The sequence below is a fragment of the Antedon mediterranea genome, chromosome 10 (assembly GCF_964355755.1).
Source record: "Antedon mediterranea chromosome 10, ecAntMedi1.1, whole genome shotgun sequence".
In the NCBI taxonomy this organism is placed as follows: domain Eukaryota; kingdom Metazoa; phylum Echinodermata; class Crinoidea; order Comatulida; family Antedonidae; genus Antedon; species Antedon mediterranea.
In genome coordinates, this window is record NC_092679.1 from 15,435,571 (window position 1) to 15,452,651 (window position 17,081).

General features: G+C 33.7%; 2 protein-coding genes and 1 long non-coding RNA gene across 3 annotated transcripts in view; 2 read left to right on the forward strand and 1 right to left on the reverse strand.

The window, feature by feature from the left end:
• The first annotated feature begins 1,136 nt into the window (after positions 1–1,136).
• LOC140060306 (latrophilin receptor-like protein A) lies at positions 1,137–3,386 on the forward strand. Its single transcript, XM_072106455.1, has 2 exons — positions 1,137–2,360; positions 2,936–3,386. The coding sequence occupies exons 1-2, from the start codon at positions 1,197–1,199 to the stop codon at positions 3,200–3,202; spliced, it is 1,431 nt and encodes a 476-aa protein (XP_071962556.1). The 5' UTR covers positions 1,137–1,196; the 3' UTR covers positions 3,203–3,386.
• A 1,033-nt stretch (positions 3,387–4,419) lies between these two features.
• Positions 4,420–17,081, reverse strand: part of LOC140060312 (uncharacterized) — a 47,449-nt gene continuing 34,787 nt past the window's right edge. Inside the window, exons 15-16 of the mRNA XM_072106463.1 lie at positions 6,021–6,130; positions 4,420–5,487 (exon numbers count right to left, since the gene is read on the reverse strand). Of these exons, the coding sequence (XP_071962564.1) occupies positions 5,442–5,487; positions 6,021–6,130 (156 nt within the window). The 3' untranslated portion in view covers positions 4,420–5,441. The remainder of the gene's footprint in view (positions 5,488–6,020; positions 6,131–17,081) is intronic.
• LOC140059982 (uncharacterized) lies at positions 14,107–15,634 on the forward strand. The gene is made up of 3 exons (XR_011847268.1): positions 14,107–14,171; positions 14,827–14,997; positions 15,533–15,634. It is a non-coding gene; the product is annotated as an uncharacterized lncRNA (long non-coding RNA).

The following is a 17,081-nucleotide window of genomic DNA, read 5'->3' on the forward strand; positions in this document are numbered from 1 at the left end:
GCCAAACTGGTTTACCCGGTCCACCTGGTGAGCCTGGTATGCCAGGTGAGCCTGGTTTACCAGGTCTTACTGGTCCAATAGGTAAATCTGGTATACCTGGTGTAAAAGGGCAACCTGGTCCACAAGGTTTACCTGGTATACCTGGCTTCGATGGCTTCCCTGGTAAAAAAGGTATCAGAGGGTCAAAGGGTTTACGTGGTCCACCGGGTCGTCATGGTTCACCGGGACCAGATTGCCATTTTGATACACGCCTTGGTACAAAAGGGGACCGTGGTCCATTTGGTGAGCCTGGAATAAAAGGACACACTGGAGAAATGGGCTCCCTCGGTGCACCAGGTCTACCAGGTTTATCAGGTTCACCGGGTACACCAGGTTTACCGGGTCTACCAGGAAGACGTGGTCCACCTGGAAAACCAGGTTTACCCGGTAAACAGGGGCCAAAAGGTGCACCAGGTCCACCTGGTCGACCTGGGAACGGTAGGCCTGGTCCACCAGGTTTTCCTGGTGTACCTGGTTCAGATGGTGAAATTGGGTTACCAGGAAAGCCAGGCTCAAATGGTTTAGACGGTGAAACGGGTAGACCTGGCGTTCCCGGCCGTCTTGGGTTACCTGGTGAAGATGGTGACCCCGGGCAAGAAGGTCGTGTGCTTCCTTTTGTCCCCATTGGTCCTAATGGTTTATATCCAGATCTTGGTGGTTGCTCTGGTACATATTGTACAGGAACAGGAACGGGAACAGGACCTTCTTTCACGACGTTAGATGTTCTCGTTAACTTTGAAAACGGTAAAATAAGCTTGAATTCTGAATATATTAAATATACTGAAAGTCCGATAATATGCAACACAAAGCAAGTGTACGATTTTATCAAGAAGGAATGTATAGACTTACAGTGCCGTGTTGGTTATACACTGTCTGCTGAAGCAACGTGTGTGCCTAGTCAGAATCCATTAAGGGATGATACGCCTAACTTAGATATAAACAGACCTGCTTCACCTAAATGTAATAGCAAACCTCCAGGTATGCTATCTGAACTCTTCTGCTTGTGTCAAAGTAAGGAACAAACTCTGAATGTAAATTATGTAACTGAAGATCCTAATTCTACCGAAGACAGCTTGATAGATCATTTGCTTGAAAGTACAGTAGGAACTGACATAATCGTTTTCGACCAGAATATATCGCCTAATCCATTCCTTAGCATGGATTTCATGACATCCGAATGTTTAGATATTGTTTATTTGTCGTCAGTTGTTACAAAATCGATTTACGCTAAAAAAGGAATTTCTTTGGTAAACTTAGTACATAACTGCTTTGGAAACCAGTCCACAAACACTGAATGTGTCACTAACACAATGTCTGCAAACAATTTGATAAATTTGAACGGTACAAGGACGATTCGAAACGACAAGAAATCAATACAGGTGCCACTTGATGGTTATACATTAGACCTGACCTTTGACATTCAAAATGATTCTAATGTATGCGTAAGTTTGACGCTGAACACATGTATTGATACTTCCGTTACGGGTTCTTGTCCATTGATTGAACTGGACTACAATTCATTTGTAATTCAAAGTAATAACACAACAATAATGCACCAGGCCACTGGAAAAGTATTCACTTCTGGAGAGTACAGTCTGACAGAAAATGACACTGTACTTGTTTGTTCGTTCTTCAATCAAAAAGCAGAACCGCTTACGACAGTTATATTTCTTTATTCTGACACACTACTAGTTGTGAATATGATTGGGGTTATTCTTTCTCTGATTGGTTTGTTCTTCACATTTACAATACGATGTGCAGTAAAAGAGCTGCGGACACATTCCGGAAGGATTGTAATGAACTTGTCTTTCGCACTTTTTATCGCCCAGTTGTTTACTCTACTATTAGGTTATTTTCGTGGCAACGCGACAGCTTGTAGTGCGGCGGCGGCTTTTCTCCATTACATCTGGTTAGTAGCTTTTCTCTGGATGAACTCAATGGCAATCGATTTGTTTCGCATCTTAAATTCGATTCAGCTCACAGTTCGCGACACAGACCAGAACAGACTTATGTACAGAAGATACTTCCTGTACAGCTGGTGCATTCCAGCGGGTTTCGTCAGCATTCTTTCAGCCATCCAGTCTTCAGATTTCCCACGGTTTTACTTCAAGTATGGCGACGAATCTGTTTGTTGGATTCGTGATGAATTTGCTAGTCTTATTGTGTTTGGGTTGCCGATCGCTTTGGTCATTATTGTCAATTTTGGTTTGTTCATCTGTATTATATACAGGATTCGGAAAGTAAAACAGTCTACAGCCGAGATTCAGACGAACATATCAACAGGAAACAAGATATCAACGGAATTGAAAATATATATCAGGGTAAGCTTAAGTACATTCGGTAGAAATAAAATCATAATTGTATAAACAAATTGGTGACTCTGCATATGATACTACGTTATATCCAAAACAAATAAACAAACAATGTAGTATATTTGCCACAATTGTTTTTACCGTACTGTATGGCTTTCTCAAATAATGTAAGATATTGGTGTTGGAATATTTCGCCTATTCAGTAGAATTCTTTGTTTCGACCTAATTTCACAAATGATCATTCCTTATTTGGTCTAAAATCTAACCTCTCACTTTTCCCTATATGCCTACATTATTACGCACTTCCGTATCACAAACTTCTAATGTTGATTTACTAGTTAGTCATGGTTGTGGCATTGATCGAACGGCTACTTTGTAAGACATCTCAATGTTGACATCACTTCAGTTTCTAGAGAGAAAGAATTTGTCTCCAACTTTCCAGTAACCTCAAACAGTCTTTACAGCATTTTATTACAGCACATCTTTGCCATATTGCCGACAATGTTTTCTTTACTAAATCATAATGTTAGAAAATGAAGATTTCTTAGTTGCCCTAACTGTAAATGTGTTTTCTTGTCTTACAGATTTCCACCATAATGGGCTTAACTTGGACATTTGGATTCCTTGCCTCTTTCGTTGATCATATAGCAATCTGGTATATCTTCATTATACTCAACACGCTACAGGGACTGTGTATCACCATCGCATTCAACGCTAATCACAATATGTTGACGATACTTCGAAATCGTAAAGGTTTACACCAAAGTTCAACTGAAGAACATAAATTGAAATCTAGAAGTAGGTCCAATGAATCGAAACCTACAAAAGTGACAGACACTAACAACTTATAGGACCAAACTTTCTATCAATAAAAGTTTGAGAGAAGACAATATTGAAAGAAATTGACATTGAAAGTTATAAAACTATACTCGTGTGAACCGAGAGCTTACAAACTCGCTTGGGTTAATAGGTAATAAACCAGTAATAAACTTAACTTACGTCAAGCGAGTTTCGTCTAGCTAACAAACTTGACTTCGTCAGTTCATCTCTGACGAGAAGCTATAAGTTCATCTCTGACGAGAAGTTATAAGTTCATCTCTGACGAATCTTCATTCTTGTAGATTAAGAATTCTAGGTTAAGTCTCTTCTTTATTACAGCTTAGCTGATTTATTTATTTACAATTGTTTGTGTTTGTACATAAATGTAAGACTACTGATCGTGATATCGTGGGTTTGAATCCAATGCTCGTCGCATTCCTTGTATCCTTGGGCAAGACACTTTACTTAAGTTTGCCTCTATCTACCCATATGTACAAATAGGTAGCTGTATTATGGGAGTATGTTTCCATACATGTTTGATAAAAAATGCCCGGGGTATGTACAGTGCTTAGGGGTTTCATTAGGTGCTTTATAAATCCAGGATATTATTTACCTCCGCCAAGGAGGTGTATGTAATCGGTGTGTAAGCGTGTATTTGTTTCTTTGTTAGCAGGATTACTCAAAAAGTAATTACAACATTTACAAAAATTAATATACAGATAGATATGTGGTCAAGGACCATTCCATTAAATTTTGGGACCACTTAGGACCATGGTCCCAATTCTGGACCACTTTTTAGTATACTTTTCAGACCTGCTAGTGTTACAAGATAGCACAGAATTTTCCAAAGCCGGCGAGCAGTCTTAAAGCAACAAGCAAACTGAAATTGCATTTCTCGAGAACTACTTGTTCAAAAGACTTCATTTTTGTACAAGAGGCAAGAGTTATAATTTGTGATTTGTAATTTTAAAACATAATTTGATTTAATGTACACCTTTGTTGATGCGAGTAGTTTAAAAACCCCATTTCTTTTCAAATTCACTCGTTTGATTTTCACGTTGCTGTTGTTCTATTGTTAGTCAACTGAAGCTATTGTTAATTGAAAGGCTCGTTACATAACCATTACACCAAACTCGCATACACATGCTTGTAGTAAAATTAGCCTAAATCACAAACAGCATCAAGATTCAAGACACACAAATTTACCGGTGAAATCTTATGTAGGAGAATTTTACAGTAGGCAGAGGTATGCACTCTCGGAGTGGCTTTCTAGTTATTAATTGTATTAGAAAAAGGAATCGGTGGGGATGGCTGGTAGGGGAACAGTATTTTGTCTGTACTAGTTTAATCTTAAAAATAACAGTCAACAACTAAATATCATTCTACAATGAACATCTGATTTGATAGTAGTGTTTATTTATTTTGACATACACATTTTAATGAGGAGCACTTTGACAATAATAAGTGCAATTTATTCTATAGCAGTATTTCTACAAACAATTAGAGGTAATTAGTAATTTAACCTAATTATATTAATATATATTATATCATATTATATATCATACATTATATATTATTATACTATGAATGTATTTAATGCAAATATTTTCGTACAGTAAAAACCAACATAATTTTTTCATTTAGATTAGTTTGTTTGTACTACAGTATGTCTGTCAAACAATACTCTTTATATTATTTTGAAATACAATTAGTTTCTAATACTATTTAACAGAACTTTATCTGGTGAGACATAATAAGAAACTTGCCTAATTATCTGGTGCAATTTGCACCAAATAAAAAAAATAAAAATATGAGTTATTACTGAGGAATTTAATAAATATAAATGCTACTCATGATAATTAGAAACGATGTCAAAATTGTTATACTGCAGTTATTGCAGTTACTTTAAAACCTGTTTAATACAACTGTTTAAACCTGTTTAATACAGTTTACAACTATTTAAACCTGATTAATGCAACTATTTAAACCTGTTTAATGCAACTATTTAAACCTGTTTAGTGCAACTATTTAAACCTGTTTAATTCAATATTTTTTGGGCTATGATTTATAATATATGCAATATTAATCTATTTAGTTTAAAACCAACTTAATAATATACCTAGATCTTGTGTTTATGTAAAGTTAAACAAATTAAGCAAATTGTTTGCTTAGTTTTACATCCTACGTTTTACGTCTCACAAAAACCTGCGTTTTGTTTGCCCTTTCATACATTACTTCATTTACCAAGGTAGACGCAATATTCAACAGCTTTTAGAAGCATCCTGAGAACTGGTTTGCAAGAAGCTTATCCAAATAACTAAACATAAAAATAAAATTGTATGTGAATACTGCAAAAATTCTCATTTTTCCGCTGACCACATAACAGGGAATTTATTTTCCTATCCAATAAATCGGTAACAGTATATTTTTCTAGTTGAGGTCTGGCCCTACACACCAAAATTATCTGCTACATGCACAAGCGCAACTTGTATTACATACATACGCAAGGTATATAGTAATACCGAATGTTTAGAATAGAAATCACTGATCATGGTCGTGTTTGTTCAATTGCTTGTGTCAAATTCATGCATAAAGAAGTAGTGTTTGCTAATCCATAGTTAATCTGGCCTTCACTGCTTGCTTTAAGAACTCTAGATAAAAATGTGTATTCCGGCACTGTACAATTAAGTCCCGAATATGAATATACTGTAGATAAAAATGTGCATGCTGCGTACATAACAGTACAATTAAGTCGCGAATATACTGGATTTCTGTGCATGTATATTTCCCAAAACATTGTTAATTTCTTTGTTAGTACAGAATCGTAAATGTAGGAACAGCTTATCTTACCTGGCATTGTATTGTTCAACTCTCCCTTTCAAGATGTTTGGACCAAGATATTTGCCTAATTCTACCAAACACAGACTGGCTGCACTGCTCGTCAAGGCACTGTCACAAGACTATACATAAAATAGATGAATACAAAACTATAATGAATATTTATGACTTTGGTAGATAAAAACTTTTTTATGAATTTACATGTATTGCTAACTGTTTATTGAGCAATTTACTCAAAATTAGAAAACTAGAATTGCTCTATTGCTCAAGTGTTTATCGGAGAAACTGAAACTTAAAACAAGTAAACATTTAATATTTTCTAGTTAAGTTTCACTTGTTCCGGTTTGCTGATTTATAATGGTCATTGAAAATAAGTTATGGGTTTTCCAAGTAATATTTTTAAAACATCATTCATCAACCTATTGTAATAAACCAACAAATATATCAAAGGTAACCATGACCAATAAATTGTGTGATTTCAATGTATAATCAAAATAACTGATTACAGTATATCTTCTGGAATTCAAACATGATATAGATATGAATGCAATAAAACCAGTCAAAGTTCATTCAAAGTGGTAATATAAGTTAGTGTTTCTGAGTGTTTATAAACCAGTCCAGAAAGACTACCCAAAGTGGTAATAAGTGGTTGCAGTGTGTTTATAAACCAATGCAGTAAGTACCTGCTCTTCTTGTATAGTAAATCTGATTCTTTTTTTCTGTTTATTTCAATGTATTTGCTTCAACACTGTCATATAAAAACTACTGTACCCGCCTACTTTGTTTAGGAAAATTGTATTGACGGCTGCTGAGTCACAGAGTTGAAAAGATTACACAAACTTTACCCGGTTATAGCTCAGATCATGTCTAATAAACAGCTCTTGAGTCATAACATGGTGAAATGTATTTGTAGTATAGCATTTATCTGGTTCCAACAAATACTAAGTGGGGATTTTAACTTTTATGTTGAACCTATTAAACTGTAGTTATTATTATACTTATTTTTAACATGACAACTTCTTTAAATAATTTTAATAACCATCCAGTCTCTTATTTTCGTTTTCACAATTCTACTCTAAAAAATAAAAAAAGCTGTATACTATCATATTTGAGTAAGGTTTAATTAATATAGCTTTGTGTTTGTTGATTCCAGTATTGGTAAATATGTTTTGGCAAATTGATATAGAAAAGCAAACTAAATATTTGGACTGTTTGTACATTAATGTGCAGATTTTGAATTTCACTTTTAATACGGGCTGGAAAGAGAGCAACATTTCACAGTCAAAATGTACACACCCGTACCCTCTATCGTAAAAACCCTATTGCAATGTTTTATACACAACAAATTATTATTTTATAATAAAAGATATGAAAATAAATAAGAAATATTTTTCATTTATAGATGTCTTCTAACCAGGAAATACAGATGTGTTCTACTCATAATCTAGAATTAGAGTTCTTCTGTTCAACTTGCAAGAAAGCTGCTTGCACAGAATGTGAACATTTTCTGGATTGTCAGCAAAAACATGAAATGATTAAAATGAAGTCTGCTATTGATAATTTTAATCAAGAAACAACTGAAGTACTCAAGATAGCCGAGGACGTTAAAAAGGATTTGGAGGAAACCTTTTATTCTATTAGTGAGAATTTATCTCACTTTAAAGATCAGGTAGATTTATGCAGAAAAGCTATTGAGGTTCAGGAGAAGAAACTTATCCAAGCAGTTCAAGCAAAAATTAAAGGATTGATTTTGGAACTTGAAGAAAAGCAAAAAACAATTGATGAAGATATTTCTGGTCAATTTGTAGATCTTGATGCAAGGAGAGATCAAGTTAATGATGAAATTAAATCGGTAAATTTAATACTAGACCAACCAGAAAAATCTAACACTCTTTCAAACTATAAGAAAAGTATCCTTAATGTTAAAGATAAGGTTTGTGGTATCCGTAAGGTATTTCATGGAAAAAGTGTCACACCAATTTTTATTCCATCTACTAATGTAAATGGTTTGATTAACCAAACTGACATCGGTGAAGTGCTAATGGTTAATACCAATTATACAATTGCAGAATCAGATAGACAATTTACTGTTGCAACAGGACAAACTTTTAAAGTCAAAGTATCAAGTCTTGAAGAGGGTGAATTAACTGCCGTTTTTACTTCTGACTTCTGTCAAGAATCTGCCATTAAAATCAAACACCAAGGAAGTGGAGAACACATAATACCCGGTAGATGTGATAAGGAAGGTAATTTTCAGCTTAAGATAAGTGCTGAAGACGTAGAGATCAAAGGATCACCAGTAAATATCAAGGTGGAACCGCTTGGACTTGTGCATATTATTGATAACATTGAACAGTATAAAGACCATCAAAATAACTATCGTGTTATGGATGTTGAAGTAGACATGGATGGTTGTATATTAGTATCAAGTGGTAGCAGAGAGGTTCTAAAATTTGATCAATCAGGTTTATTTAAAACTAAAACAGAAATGACACAAAATGTACAAACCCTGCATCAAATGAGTGATGGTAGAATAGTAATCAGTAACACAAACTGTGTTGTATTATGTAATGATAAGTTTCAAGAAATTCATAAATTTGGTGAAGGAACATTAACATATCCATTTGGTTTGACAGTTAACAAGGAAAATGAAGTCTTGTATGTATCTGATTGTGGAGCTAATTGTGTTTATAAATTTAATATTAACAATGGTGATCTAGTAGGAAAAATTGGATCAGACATATTGAAAGGACCAGAACATATATCTTTGACCAAAGATGGACATCTGATTGTTTGTGATGCCCAAAATAGCAGAGTACTAATTTTTGATGATAACGACAAAATAGTAAGAGAAATAAAAGGAATACCATGGATTCAATACCCTTGTGGTGTGGCAGTTGATAAAGAGGAAAACATTTTAATTGTAGATCATATAGGTATACACTTGTTTGATAAAAAAGGTCATTGTAAAAAGAAAATTTATTGCAGAGAATTCAGCAAGAAACTTATTTTTGCAAGCATCTGTGTAATCTCGAACAGACCTCGAAAGATAGCCGTGGCCAATTTCGGCACAAACGATGTTAAAATATTTAACTATTAAATTAAGTACTTTATTCAATAATTCTTTGGATTTCATAGATAACTGCTCCTCACCCTTTGCATTTTCATTGCACATTTGCCCTAACAAAACCAACGAAGGTTGCAACTCTCTAACTTATAATACAATAAATTTATCAATGGGAGCTATCGTGTATTTTCTTTCTCCTAAACTTAACTTTCTTTCAAACCAAAACAAAATGTGTATTATTTATTGGATTATGTACTCTATAGACCCACAGCAGCTAATGTGCAGTGGCAGTTAATGTGCAGTGGCAGCTAATGTGCAGTGGCAGCTAATGTGCAGTGGCAGCTAATGTGCAGTGGCAGCTAATGTGCAGTGGCAGCTAATGTGCAGTGGCAGCTAATGTGCAGTGGCAGCTAATGTGCAGTGGCAGCTAATGTGCAGTGGCAGCTAATGTGCAGTGGCAGCTAATGTGCAGTGGCAGCTAATGTGCAGTGGCAGCTAATGTGCAGTGGCAGCTAATGTGCAGTGGCAGCTAATGTGCAGTGGCAGCTAATGTGCAGTGGCAGCTAATGTGCAGTGGCAGCTAATGTGCAGTGGCAGCTAATGTGCAGTGGCAGCTAATGTGCAGTGGCAGCTAATGTGCAGTGGCAGCTAATGTGCAGTGGCAGCTAATGTGCAGTATACCAATCTACTCTTTTTGAATATTATATTGTAATTTATACATCCTCTGCATTTTTATTTTATGTTATGTTTGTATTTTTCACATGATGAACAAAACAAAAGTAAGTAAACAATTTTCATAACTAGGCCAGCAGCCATCTTAGTTTAAAAGAGAGAGAGAAAGATTTATTCAAACTCTTAGCAAAAGAACTTCCTACTTGTTATATAGGAAGACATGTATGCAAGTAATATATTGATGGTCAATTTTTTTTTCTGCTTTTTTCAGTGTAGAATTACACAAATTTAAAGTGTGGTTTGAAAATCAAGAACAATTATTTTGATTTTTTAGATGGCTTCTATCAAAGGGCTACAGAATATATGTTCTACTCATAATCTAGAGTGCGACTTCTTTTGTTCAACTTGCAAGAAAGCTGCTTGCACAGACTGTGAACATTTTCTGGATTGTCACCAAAAACATGAAATGATTAAAATGAAGTCTGCTATTTGTGATTTTAATGAAGAGGCAACTGAAGTACTCAAAATAGCTGAAGAAGATAAAAAGGATATGGAAGAAACATTTTATTTGATTAGTGAACATTCCTCTTACATTAAAGATCGGACGGAGTTATGCAGAAAAGCTATTGAAACTATTCAAGTAGTTCAATCAAAAATCAAGGAATTAATTATAGAACTTTAAGAAATGCAAAAAACTAAAGATCTTGATGGCAAGAGAGATTATGTGGATAATAAAATTAAATCGGTCAATTTGCTACTAGACAATCCAGAAGAATCTAACACTCTTTCAAACTATAAGACAGGTATCCTTGATGTTAAAGATAAGGTTTGTGGTATTCATCAAATATTTCATGGAAGGAGTGTTGTACCTAATTTTATTCCATCTATACATATACATGATTTGATAAACCAAGATGGCATCGGTGATGTGCTAATTGTTAATACCAATACACAATTGCAGAATCAGACAAAAAATTTACCATTGCAATGGGACAAAGATTTAAAGTTAACGTATCAAGTCTCAAAGAGGGCGAGTTTACCGCTATTCTGACATCTAAATCTGATCAAGAATCCACTATGGTAAAACATGGGGAAAGTGGAGATCACATAATAACAGGTATATGTGATATTGAAGGCGATTGGCAGATGAAGATAATGGCTGGAGATTATCAGGTTAAAGGATCTCCAGTGAATATTAAGGTGGAACCTTTTGGACTTGTGTATACCATTGATAACATTGGACAGTATAAAGAGCATCAATATAAGTTTAATATCATGGATGTTGCAGTAGACATGGATGGATGTATATTAGTATCAAGTGAGAGCAAAGAGATATTGAAGTTTGACCAATTAGGATCATTTCAAGGCAAAAAAGAGATGACTCAAAATATACGAACAATGCATCAAATGAGTGATGGTAGAATGGTATTTAGTACTTCCACAAATTGTGTCATATTATGTGATAATGAGTTTCGAGAAAGTCTCAAATTTGGTGAAGGAATGTTTAAATATTCATTTGGCTTGACAGTTAACAAGAAAAATGAAGTCTTGTATGTATCTGATTGTAATGCTCACTGTGTTTATAAATTTGATATTAATAATGGTGATCTGTTAGGGAAGATTGGTTCAAAAGAAATTAAAATGAGAGAACCATGTCATATAACTTTGAATCTCATTGTTTGTGACAGGTTAAACAGCAGAGTACTAATTTTTGATAAAAATGAAACAACAACAAGAAAAATCAAAGCACTATCATCAATAACTTATCTTCATGGTGTGGTAATGGATAAAGAGGAAAACATTTTAACCTCTGGAGAATTTGGAGTAAATTTGTATGATAAAAATGGTTGCTTTAAAAAAGAAATTTTCAGAAGAAAAAAAACCTGGAAAATTGCTTATCCTAGCATATGTGTAATCTCAAACAGACCACGAAAGATAGCCGTGACTGATAGCAAATCAAAAGATGTTAAAATATTTAACTATTAAATAACTTTAGGAACTAATTTCCTGGATTTAAAATAGATACACCAAACTCTTTCCTATTCTCTATTTTGAAAATTATGGACATAGAGGAGCCACAAGTGAACAGAACACCCTTGAACATCCTATATTCTAACATTCCAAATATTTTGGAGCAAATTATTAGATAAATTAAACAACTTTTAATAAAAGATATTAGAAATAAATATATTTTTTCTTGTATTTTACAGATTATTATAAAATTTTAATATTAAAGACATTTAATTTCATTTGCTTTTGGTAATTATTTTCTTGATCAGTTCCATCATACGATGTAAAAATCATTTTCATTTTAGTCATGTGGTCAATACTTCAGCATGTACTGTACAATATGATTTTGTTGTTGATTTTTTAAAACTTTAAATATTTAGTGCATTGCATTTTATTGTTTACATTTTACTAATTATAAAGATAAATTAGTAATCTTCTACGATTGAAACAGGGTTTTAAGTCATTTTTAAATGGCTATACAATTACTTCGAAACAAGACAAAAAAATTTTAAAAAGTAATCTACTTTTCAAACACCTACAACTATTGTATGTAATTTAACCAATAGCTGATGAGTCACAAAGGAGAACAAATAAGATATATTGGTTGTAACCCAAGAAGGATATCATTAGGTGATCCGAACACCTGTTGTAATTCTTCTTTCTTTCTAAGGGCGCGTTTATACAACACGCTATTACACGCATATTCTACACGCCTACGAGGAGTGTGTTGTATAACAACAAAGAGATTCCGTGTAATGAGATTTTAATTGCAAAAAAGGCTACTTGGCTGAATCCTAAAATTTGGTGGATTCCCGGTCGCCGTTACCGTGTTGGAAGTGTCCTCAGGGTATATTTTGACCTCTCGTTAAAACAGGTCGTAATATCAATCATGTCATGCGACGTCTAACAAGATTGGGCCCATTTATTGCTGCTTCGCTGCCAGCAATCATCCTCCTACCACGTCTTACGCCTAGCCTGGTAGGGCCAACTCGTAGTGGTAGTAGGCCTCTATAGACTATCGTTTCCCACTCCAAACAGAATAAAAAATAACATCGCAAAAATGGCATCTTCTTCCATAGTGTATAGATGAAACAATGAAACCCTTAAAATAACTTTTATTAATTTAAATGAACCGAGAACAAAATAAACAACAATGCAAACGTGAACGAATACAATAATGAAAACGGTAAAAACCGCGCGAATACATCGGACAGCGAGGAGGCGACGATGATTTGTTGACAACAACCCAGCCAACAATTCAATTCAAGCGATCAACGATTTGACCTTTTATCCTAGCATGCACTGCGTGTTGATGAAACTTCCGGTACAACACGGTATCGTGATTTCTAGTATAACAGCAAACGTTAAGGTGGGTTGACCTCGGTCCGAACAACACGCTAAAAATTAAAGCCGTGTTCAAATTTAGGGTGTTGTATAAACACGACCTAATCCTTTTGTTGGTTGTCATTCTCGGAATAAGCAGTAATCTTGTTTTGGCCAGCAAATAGATATAATAATTTTACACAATCTGAATTTGTGCAACTGTAATATTTTATGATCATATATCATATTAGCTCGTACGCAGCTAGAAAGACCGTTTTTGCACATGATTTTGGTTCTTGATACCTTTTATAATAAATTCTTTTCATTTTTGATGAATTATGAATATAAAATAGTGACACACGTGCACATCAAACTTTAAAAATCGTGCACTAGAGCTTGACAATGGGTAATTTTATACAAAATTTGTGTAAAAATATGCCTATTTTGAATCGATTATAGCTCTCGGGGATTGATGGTTACCAATGAGTTGTATGAGTTCATGTGAAATTTAGGTTATGCTGTCATCATATGGAAATCTGAATTTTAAAAATTGGATTTTGATACAGTTCATTACAATGTTTTCAATTTTCTTTCTAATTTTCAATATGTTAGTCAAACAATTCTCCTTCAGACATATGAACTTTTTTTTTTAATTTGAAAAATTCATCATATTCAAACAATTTAATAAACGCGAGTGGTGTAACATAAAACCCTAATAAATATCATGTGCATGTTACGATGCATTGCACAATAGCCTAATTGAATTTCGATGCATTCATGCATTTTTCTTTTCTAAAGTTTTCTCTAGGTACCAACTTCAGAATTTAAATTACATATTGTTGTTCAGATCACACATCACCAAACTATTGTAAAAGCATCAATGGGAACCTGTCGCCAATGACGCAAATATTGTGTAGTTCCAATGTATTGAAATAACTCATTAAAGTGTATTTTCAGCAATTCAAACAATAACAATAGAGTGTTAAGAGAGAGGTATGCTTAATAAAAAGCAGTCAAGAAAAGGTAGTCAAAGTGATAAGGTTGCAAGCTTCTTGTTCTAACCTTAAAATCGTAAAAGTGGCACATTAACAGTAAGTAAATGCTTTTCTAGTGTAGACTAAATCTGATATTTCTTCTCTGGAAATAATAGCAAAGTTGTATGTACTGGGTGTAATTTTCAACGAAGCTGAAATAGTTTACAAATCTGAAGGTGTGGCTTTATCCAAATGCTACTTTTCACTTTGTAGAAGTGATTCACAGGCTGGGAATTTTATAGATGAACTTTATTCTTTAATAGGATACTATTTTATATTTATAATTTGATCACAAACACGGTATATTTCTAAAATATTTTAGCATATTTTATCGTGTACTTAACAACGAATTGCATCTTCACCACAATAAGCTTTCCAACTATATTATACTATTACAGACAAAGTACCATGGATTCTATTTGCTTGATTGGATTATATCATCCAAGCATCACAATTTCTTCAATTGAGATTATAAAATGTTCTCAGCAATAAATGCATTAAAAATCAAATTAAAGTTTTTAAAAGTGTTTAATAGAATAGTATGAAGATATTTCTAATTGTTTAGATATCTAAACAAAAAGAACAAATTTGTTCTAAAATTATAATCTACAGTACTGCAACAATAAAAATGCATACATTTCTTGAATGTAAATAGATAATAGTAAAAATTCAAGAAATGTGTTTCAGAATTATTTATTTCCTAATCTTCTAGATGTCTTCTAAAGAAGAGGTACAGATGTGTTCTACTCATTATCTAGAATTAGATTTCTTCTGTTTAACTTGCAAGAAAGCTGCTTGCACAGAATGTGAAAATTTTCTGGATTGTCAACAAAAACATGAAATGATTAAAATGAAGTATGCTATTGATACCTTTAACCAAGAGGCAAGTGATTGGAATTTTCTATTACTGTATTTATTCGAATAAACGTCTGCTTTGATAAATATATAGATAAGACATTATTCTTACATAAAACAAAAGAAATTAGTATAGGATAACCATTTATTGTGTCTTTGATAAAAATAATAAGAACAATAAAATCGCTGTATCACCATATTATTCCTCTTACATTATGACGTCATTTGATTGGACGTGTTAAACTTTAAAAATTATTTTCACCAAAGGTAGCATAGATAGTTATTCTATAGTATTTAGATTTCTTTTGTTTTATGTAGGAAAAATAAATGTTTATCTATTTATCGTTATCGTCCTAGTGTAAATAGGTTTAAAATTTGCAGATGAATACTAAATATTTAGGATCAAGGGTGGCATATGGTGCATTCAGCTATACTGGTACCTACCGTTTATAATAATAACCGAAGAATATTTGTTCTACCATCAGAAACATGGAACATAGCTTGCATAAATTAATGAGGATGATGATTTAAGGCGCTCCTTTTATTTTTTTGTCTTTTAACAGATGTGTTGCTCTCATAACCAACCATTAGACTTCTTCTGTTTAACATGCAAGACAGCTGTTTGTAGAGAATGCGAACATTTTCTTCACCAGCAAAATCATGAGATCGTTATCTATTTATCGTTATCGTCCTAGTGTAAATAGGTTTAAAATTTGCAGATGAATACTAAATATTTAGGATCAAGGGTGGCATATGGTGCATTAATTAATGAGGATGATGATTTAAGGCGCTCCTTTTATTTTTTTGTCTTTTAACAGATGTGTTGCTCTCATAACCAACCATTAGACTTCTTCTGTTTAACATGCAAGACAGCTGTTTGTAGAGAATGCGAACATTTTCTTCACCAGCAAAATCATGAGATCGTTATCTATTTATCGTTATCGTCCTAGTGTAAATAGGTTTAAAATTTGCAGATGAATACTAAATATTTAGGATCAAGGGTGGCATATGGTGCATTCAGCTATACTGGTACCTACCGTTTATAATAATAACCGAAGAATATTTGTTCTACCATCAGAAACATGGAACATAGCTTGCATAAATTAATGAGGATGATGATTTAAGGCGCTCCTTTTATTTTTTTGTCTTTTAACAGATGTGTTGCTCTCATAACCAACCATTAGACTTCTTCTGTTTAACATGCAAGACAGCTGTTTGTAGAGAATGCGAACATTTTCTTCACCAGCAAAATCATGAGATCGTTACAATGAAGAATGCAATTTCTTCTTTTAACCATGAAGCAACTGAAGTACTCAAGACAGCTCAGAAAGTTAAAAAGAAATTGGAGAAAACATTTCATTCAATTACCGCAAGTGTCACATACTTTAAAGACCAGGTAGATTTATGTAGAAAAGCTATTAAAGTTCAAGAGAAGAAAATTATTCAAGCCGTTCAAGCAAAAACTAGGAATTTAATTTTGCAACTTGACGAAATTCAAACAACAATGGAAGAGGGTGTCAAAGATCAATTTGAAGACTTAGACAGAGAAAGAGATAAGGTAAATGAAGGAATTACATCAGTCAATTCAATATTAAACAAACCACAAGAATTTCAAACTATTGTAAAGTATAAGGCAAGTATCACTCCTGTTGAAGATAAGGTTGATAGTGTTTGTCAATCATTTCATGCAAGAACAACTGTACCAAATTTTTGTCCATCTAAACCTCTAACTGATTTGATAAACAAGGACAATATTGGAAAAATAACAGTTCACAGTCTTTATAAGGTTGCAGAATCAGACCAACAGTTTGCAGTAACAGAGGGGCAAACATTTGAAGTAACAGTATCACGTCTCATACTGTGTCCAGACATTCAATTAACTGCAGTTCTGACATCCAAATCTGGTCAAGAATCTATCACCGAGATCAAACATCTGGGAAATGGAGAGTACAGAATAATAGGTAGATGTGATAGGGAAGGTGATTGGCAGATGAAGATCATGGCTAAAGATGTAGAGATTAAAGGATCTCCAGTAAATGTCACCGTGGAACCTTCTGGACTTGTGGAAACCATTGATAACATTGGACAGTATAAAGAAAATGAAAAGTGCAA